Genomic DNA, 8,058 nt, shown 5'->3' with positions numbered 1-8,058 from the left:
GAAAATCCGCGAAACTTCTAGATTTAAGATTCTAACTTTAGTCCACAAATCTTCATAATTGAAAACCATTGTATTATTAAGTTGCTTCATGTTCATGTTTTTAATATATTAAATTAGATCAATAATGAATACAGAGGATAATAATAATAATAAAAATCATTCGGAGTAAAAGTAGAAAAAAGACTTGTAAACCTCGGAATGTATTTAATTAATATATTAAGAAACTTTAATATATGTTATTTAAAAAAAAATATAATTATTGAAACTCTTTAATGCTTGATCTCAAAATCCAATGTGGGCATTTTTAAATTTGAGGATCAATGCTTGATCCCTTTATGCTAGTTAACCCCGGAGGGGAAAACCCATCACGGGATAGTAGGTAAGTAAGGAAAAGGTAGAGAACGGGAAGGTAGGGAAGAGGAAGAGGGAAGGTATGGAAGGGGAGGGTATGAAAGAGGAAGGTATGGAAGGGGGAAGTTACGGAAGGGAAGGTATGGAAGAGGAAGGTATGGAAGGGGAAGGGATGGAAGGGGAAGGTGTGGAAGGGGAAGGTATGGAAGGGGAAGGTATGGAAGGGGAAGGTATGGAAGGGGGAGGTATTGAAGGAGAAGGTATTGAAGGGGAAGGTAGAGCATGGGAAAGTATGGAAGAGGAAGGATTGGAAGGAGAAGGATGGAAGGGGAAGGTATTAAAGGGCAAGGATAAGTTATGGAAAGAGAAGTTATTAAAGGGGAAGGTAGTGAAAGGGAAAATTATGAAGGAAAAAAATACAAATAAAATTTTTTACCTCCGCGTACAACATTATAATTGAGTCAAGAATATTTTGTGTTCAAGTAAACACCAAACAAGAAATCCATTTGGGATTTTTATCCAATAATTTGGCGAAGAAAATCAAAAACATTTTAGTGTGTGTGGGAGGGAATTTTATACAATCCTGTTTTGCAATGCTAGTTTGAACGGTTCTGTCCATTTAAAAAATTTCCGGCTCTGTAAATTTTCTCTGGAGGTAATGGTTTGTTAAATTTATCCTTGGAGCTTCTCAAGTATTGAGTGTACAAGGGAGATAATATGTTACCTACCGCATATCAGGGATGTTAAATATGTGGACTCCCTTCCTAGAAAAAAAAACAATCTGTGGGACTGAAGAAGACACAAAATTATATTGATGTTCTTCTGTTTCAAGAGAGGAAAAAGCGATTTAGTTCCGTAAATGCGTCAAAACAGAATATCAAAATCTTTATTTTGTGATTTTTAGAGTTTTGGGTTATCATTGAAGTGTCATCCTTTGTCGGTGACCTAGATCCTGCAGTTTTACATTTGCAACATGGCTTATTCCTCAAGTTTTCCTTTTACAAATATGGTTGCACAAAAACATCTAAAATAATAAATCGTCCTAAAAGTATCATTCTTTTTGAACTAAACATTAAGTTTATTAAAATCTATAAAGCTTTTTAAGAAAAAAAGTATTACCTAATAATATAAAATAAGTTCAAAAATACTTTTTAACGTTTTTATTTGAAACATTAATTGAAAGGGGTATGAAAAATTTTTAAGCAAAAATTGGCAAAAAAATTTTGTTCTTATTTCAATTCTTTAATATATGTCGGATCGAAAACAATTCATTTCTAAGAAGATAAGAAGTTAAGAATTTTAATTAAAATTCTTTCGCGTTGATTAGGAATATGCAAGTTCATTAATTCTTTTGTCTCATTTCAATGGATTAAAATTTTAACTAAAATAAGTTTTATTATCTTCATTTTCATGAAACTTTACAAACTTACATAGGTTTTAAACTTTTAAAGGGAGTGTTCGCGAAAAATGAAAGGGAGTGTAGGCTTACGGCGAAAAATAAGCGCTTTTGATTGCTACTAATCTTACTTCTATCTGTTGCGTCTATAAGGGGAAAATTGTTAAAAACTACTTATACCGAAGAACGTAGCGTCCATACAAATTCAGAAAGTTGCAATATTCAAAGTTGCAATTATTCGACGCATTCATATATAGTTGATAATTCATAATATTTTTTCATTTTTCATGATCTGATAGTTACTTTTGAAAACTATTCCTGTTTCGAGGATTTTTGATAATGAAGACGACATTTTCATATTTTCCAGGAATGTTCGAAAATCCAGAGCAAGCGAAATATTATATAAAAAATAAAATCAAAAATATTATGAATTATTAACTATATACGAACGAATGCGTCGAAAAGTAATCGATGACTATTGTTTGTAATATCTGAATGATTTGTTTGGAATTAAATCGATTATTTTACGATCCGAGTTGAATGTTGCAACTTTCCGAATTTGTATGGACGCTACGTTCTTCGGTATGAGTTGTAACAAGTTTCTCCTTATAGACGCAACAGATAAGAGTAAGATTAGTAGCGATCAAAAGCGCTTATACTTCGCCGTAAGCCTATACCCCTTTCATTTTTCGCGAACACTGCCTTTAAAGTACAAGAAATTTCCTAATTTATTTAAGTTAAGACGATGATATCGAGAAAATAAAAACAGAGAAGGCTTATGATTTTTAAAACACTTTTAAACCTAAAACGACAATATTTTGAACATTATTGCTCAGATAAGGTTTTAGGTGTACCATTGTGAATCGGATATTGCCATGATTGGATGGAGGATCACTTGAAGTTACGCTTTCAGCCCCTTTAAGTTAACAGTCTTTGCGTAACATGAAAGCGTATAGAAAATATTATGTTTAAAAAAGTGTAAAATTGTTCCCAGAAAATTAGGATAATCTAGGTTTTGCAATAGCTCAGCCCGTAATTGGGACTTTTAACTTGTGGAAAGTAATCTAATCAATGTAAAATTGCAGATTTAATAATACAGGGTGGGAAATTTTTTAGTTTCAGTTTTCCAACCTAGAATTTCGAATCTTTATCTTACCGAACAAAATGATGCAACTTTTGCAAATTATTACGCTAGTTACTGAAAACATGGGTATATATTTTCAAGAAAAATTACACTTCCCCCCCCCCCTCCCTCCCTAAGTCATTTATGAAAAAAATAAAAATAGGAAAACAAAATGATAATTAATCACCCTCAGTAATATTTTTTCCCAAAAAAATTTAATTACCCCTAAAAACTTTAATTTAGCCAATTAAGCTAGTAATACCCTATCTTAATTTGGCGGTCCGCTAAAATACACCTTACATCTGGGGGATTTGCCAAGAAAATATATACCCCTTTTCTCAATTCCAAGGGGAGGCCAGGGGCTCCCTCCCTGGAAGAGCCCCACTAAGTCAGTCTCTGTAATCCCTGTTCGGGATTTTTATCTAAGAATCTCTTTCTTGTCACTGAATAAAAAAATAGTTTTACACAATGCACAGATTAAATATGTATTTCTACGAGAAGCAATGTATTAGAACCCAAACAATTTTATAATTCATGAGGTTCAAGTTCAGACCAACTTTAGTTTACAGTCTACAGAAAGTCTAGTTTAAGCTGGTGTTTTGGCTTCCTATTGGTCGATCGATCAACCAATGGGGAGCCTCCTATTTACAGCTGAACTAAAAAGTTCGAATAAAACTGTCGATTTGAGAACAGAAAATGATAAGGTAATAGTTATAATTGTAACAAATAAAATAGAAATGGTACAACAAATTTGTTAAAACTGGATTTTAAAATTTAATTAAAAATATAAAAAATAATGAAGTGAAACTATATTAAAGTTTAACTGGTGCAAGTTTTAGAATAATAAAAATCTCTGTTCTCAAATAAAAAATAATTTTTAAAAATACATCACTAACAGTCTGCATTCTTGAAGTAAAGCATAGAAAACAGCAATTGTTATTACTTTTGGGTAATTTCATCTTTTACTTAATTTAAAATTTAATAGAATGGAAGAAATTTATTTGGAAAATGTGCTGCATAGGATATAAAAGATCGGATCAATGGAGGTCAAAAATGGTTCTGAATGTTGAGAAAATGTGTAGCAAAATGATTAATTCCATTTTTTAAAAAGTTTGAATTCTTGGGCAAAACTATCAATTTTATTTTTCATTTCAAGACTAAATGAGATTTTTTTCAGGTAAAAAATGTTTTCTTGTGAAAAATACTGATTTTTTTCATAAAGACTGAAAAAAGTCTATGAATTGTAACTCCACTAAATACACCTAAAATAACAATCGTGGAAACCAGTTTCAGGAATATTTTTATCCTAATTGAATATATGAAAATTAACCAGATTACAATGTTTACTTTTAAAATTGGCGTGAAATAAGGAGTGCTAAGTTAAACTGGCGTTGATGGTTTTACATAATTTTACAAAACGGTTAGTTAATATAAAAAATAGCATAGTTAATGTAACGATCACAATTTACAATAATATTTACATGTTAAAATATTTATGAAATTGCAATGTTGACTCAAAACAGATTTTTTGTTTCAAATTTCTAGTCCAAAATCTAAATTTTAGATCGAGAGTCACGAGTCACGAGTCTTGAGCCTTGTGCCAAGAGTCACGAGTCACGATTTAAAAATCCAGAATCTTGGAACTAGTTGGGGTTTATTAGAAACAGAATGAGTCAAGTCAAGATGTATCTATGACATCTAGTCATATATTTATATACATACATATGTCATATATATTATATATTTATACAAATATATACAAACATATTTTTTACATATACAGAAATATTTTAGATAAAAATTATCAAGATCTATTTACAAATATCAAATTAGAAGACTGTTTTGTTTTGCATCAATTTCAATTTAAAATCAGAAAGATGCATCCTATAGTTTCAACACCACTTAGAGCTAGCAAAAGTATCTAACCCTGATTTGCACAGAGTGTACACCGCCCGGTTACTGTACAGTAATGTACAGTACAGTACATGTTTTTATACTCACTACTTGGGATATCTTGAGTTTTACATGTACAGAAACCTGTCAAATGAGTATAATATGGCGCTCATGCAGAATGCATTATCAATATTGTTACAAAATTTCACTACATTATTTGATACACCTACTAAAATATTTATATGCATTCTTAGTGGATTTGCTAATATTACTCTGATTAAAAACGTGATTTAAATACATTTAAAGGCATCGACGAAGGTTGGTATAGTAAAACCAATTGCATAAAAACAAAACTATGCTGTTTACAAAGCATTGCAATGCCGACTAAAGTAATTTTCTCACTAACATTGTTCTACACGGAGTAAGTTTTTATGGCAAATACGAATATATATTTGAGACTGTCAAGAGGAGCTGAGTGACCTCTACGCCCGGTTTTCTTGCTGCTGCTGACCTCGGTTATCTATAAGATCTAGAGGTCGGTTGTCAATATGTCTGTTTTCAATAATCCTGTTCTCCAGGGGTCTGTTCTCAATAATCCTGTTCTCTAAGGGTCTGATCTCAATGGTTCTGGTCTCCATACCCCCGGTGGCCCGGTTTTCAATACAGATAGTTTGTGTTTGTGTCGGAAGTAAAATATGTTTGTGTGAGGTTCTTCTGTGTGCGTTCAACGTACTCTTCATCCCAAACTCTTTGTCGCACTCAATACATTTATGTCGAACTTTCTCGTGTACAGCGGCGACATGGGTTCTCAGGTAGCTCTGACTTGTCGCCTTGAATTCACACTGCGGACACGGATACCGTATTCCCAGGTGAACCTTCTTCTGATGCAGGCGTAGACTTTGCAAGGTGTTCGTGATGTAGTCGCAGTCTTTACACTTGAACTCAATACCGCTGTGGAAGGCTTCAACGTGCTTGTTGAGGGAGCAGGCTGAGGACGCCTTGAAGTCACAGTGGTCACAGGGATGCTTGATTCCGTCATGTATGGCCTGAACATGCTTCTTGAGATAGCTGGCGGTTGTAGATTTATAGTCGCAGTGTGGACAGGGGTACCTTAAACCAAGATGAACTGATTTGTGATGGGTTTTGAGACCGTTGGCAGTGTTTGCTACATAATCACATTTCTCACACGGATATTTGTTCCCGCTGTGAAATGCCTCGATGTGAGTGGTGAGAGCGCTGGCGGACGAAGCCTTGAAATCGCAGTGATCGCAGGGATGCTTTACCTTCTCGTGCACAGATCTAATATGTATCTTGATATAGCTGGAGGTGGTGGATTTATAATCACACTGAGGACATGGATACCTTAAACCTAAATGAACACTTTTCACGTGAAACCTCAAGGTTTGCGATGTGTTGGATATGAAGTCGCACTCCTCGCAGGCGAAGGAGAGCCCGCTGTGAAAGGCTTGATGGTGTTTGTTGAGGGATCCCTTGCTGGAGGCCTTGAAGTCACACTTGTCGCAGGGGTGCTTCACCTTATCGTGGATAGCATCGATGTGCTTTTTGAGACTCATCTTTCTGTTGGTAATGTAGTTACAGGTAGGGCACTGGAACGGTCCAACCACATTTTCGTGTGTACTTATCCGCGGCAACTGCCCTTCTTGTGGACCTTGTGTTGTATTCTGTAGAACAGGGGTACCTGGTTTAGAGTTGTTCTCAAGCTTAGGTTTGATCCCGATGTGAACAGATTCAATATGGGACTTCAACTGCTCCTCATTGTTTCCCTTGAAGTCGCAGTGTGCGCAGGGGAACCGTAGACCGATATGAACAACCTTCTCGTGATAGCGCATGTTTGCCGCGCTGTTTGTCACGAAATCACACTCGCCGCAGAATACGGAGACGTTGCCGTGCGCTTCTCTGTAGTGGTTCTGCAGCATAACCTTAGACCGGGCCTGAAGACCACATTTATCGCAGGGATAGGTCGGGGCCTGGTGAACAGATTCCAGATGAGAAATCAAGTAGTATCTGCACAAATATATCTCATTAAACATGGCGTAGAAAAAGTATGATTTTAAAACCAGAAATTAATATATTTTATAATATTATATATATAAGAGTATTATGTTAAAGCAATAAATTTAAATCATCGTTTTGAGATTAAATGTATTAAGAGAAAACATTAGAATCTTACAATTTATTATTTGGAGAAATGCGCTTTAAAGGTAATTATTGAAAGAAATTGAATAAAAGATTGAATGAAATTAATATGATGTAATTCAAATGTTGGTTTAAAGCAGATTTGAAATCTGCCAGATCAATGAGTATATTAATGAGTATATTAATGAGTATATTAGTTCCTGTTTGAGGTTTTGAAAGGACATTTGTCACACTGGAATATATCTTCAACCTTGTTTATCTGCGGCTTCTCTATCTGAACCTAAACAAAATTTTTATTAGTTGGGCAATCTGCACCAATTTATATAAGTTGACCAATCTGCACCAATTTATATAAGTTGACCAATCTGCACCAATTTTTATAAGTTCAACAATCTGCACCAATTTATATTAATTGACCAATCTGCACCAATTATATTAATTGACCAATTAGCACCAATTTTATTAGTAGACCAATCTGCACCAAATTTTGTTAATTGACCAATCTGCGCCAATTTATATAAGTTGCCCAATCTGCACCAATTTATATTAATTGACCAATCTGCACCAATTATATTAATTGACCAATTAGCACCAATTTTATTAGTAGACCAATCTGCACCAAATTTTGTTAATTGACCAATCTGCGCCAATTTATATAAGTTGCCCAATCTGCACCAATTTATATTAATTGACCAATCTGCACCAATTATATTAATTGACCAATTTGCGCCAATTTTATTATATGACCAATCTGCTACAATTTTTATCAGTTGACTAATCTGCACCAACTCTTTTTGGCTAAAAATCTGCACAAATTCTTACTAGTTATTATTTTGCATCAATTTATATCAGTTCACCAACTTCATAACGAATATGTATCTACTTTTTCTTCCCCAAAAATTCGATGAAAAGTATTGAACTATATACCTTGTATCTATTCTATATACCCTGTATCTATATACCCTGTATCTATATACCCTGTAAATTGATTAAAATAATGATACAGTGTTGGAAAGTGAACTATATACCCTGTATCTATATACCCTGTAAATTGATTAAAATAATGATACAGTGTTGGAAAGTGAACTATATACCCTGTATCTATATACCCTGTAAATTGATTAAAATAATGATACAG

General features: G+C 33.9%; 1 protein-coding gene across 1 annotated transcript in view; it reads right to left on the bottom strand.

The window, feature by feature from the left end:
• Positions 1-3,690: 3,690 nt before the first annotated feature.
• The window catches only part of LOC111697241 (zinc finger autosomal protein), a 7,106-nt gene continuing 2,738 nt past the window's right edge, over positions 3,691-8,058 (bottom strand). The window contains exons 3-5 of the mRNA XM_023467166.1: positions 7,476-7,479; positions 7,121-7,200; positions 3,691-6,788 (exon numbers count right to left, since the gene is read on the bottom strand). Of these exons, the coding sequence (XP_023322934.1) occupies positions 5,246-6,788; positions 7,121-7,200; positions 7,476-7,479 (1,627 nt within the window). The 3' untranslated portion in view covers positions 3,691-5,245. The remainder of the gene's footprint in view (positions 6,789-7,120; positions 7,201-7,475; positions 7,480-8,058) is intronic.

Source organism: Eurytemora carolleeae, unplaced genomic scaffold (genome assembly GCF_000591075.1).
Source record: "Eurytemora carolleeae unplaced genomic scaffold, Eaff_2.0 scaffold65, whole genome shotgun sequence".
Classification (NCBI taxonomy): Eukaryota; Metazoa; Arthropoda; class Copepoda; order Calanoida; family Temoridae; genus Eurytemora; species Eurytemora carolleeae.
This window is presented reverse-complemented; position numbering and strand designations above follow the sequence as displayed.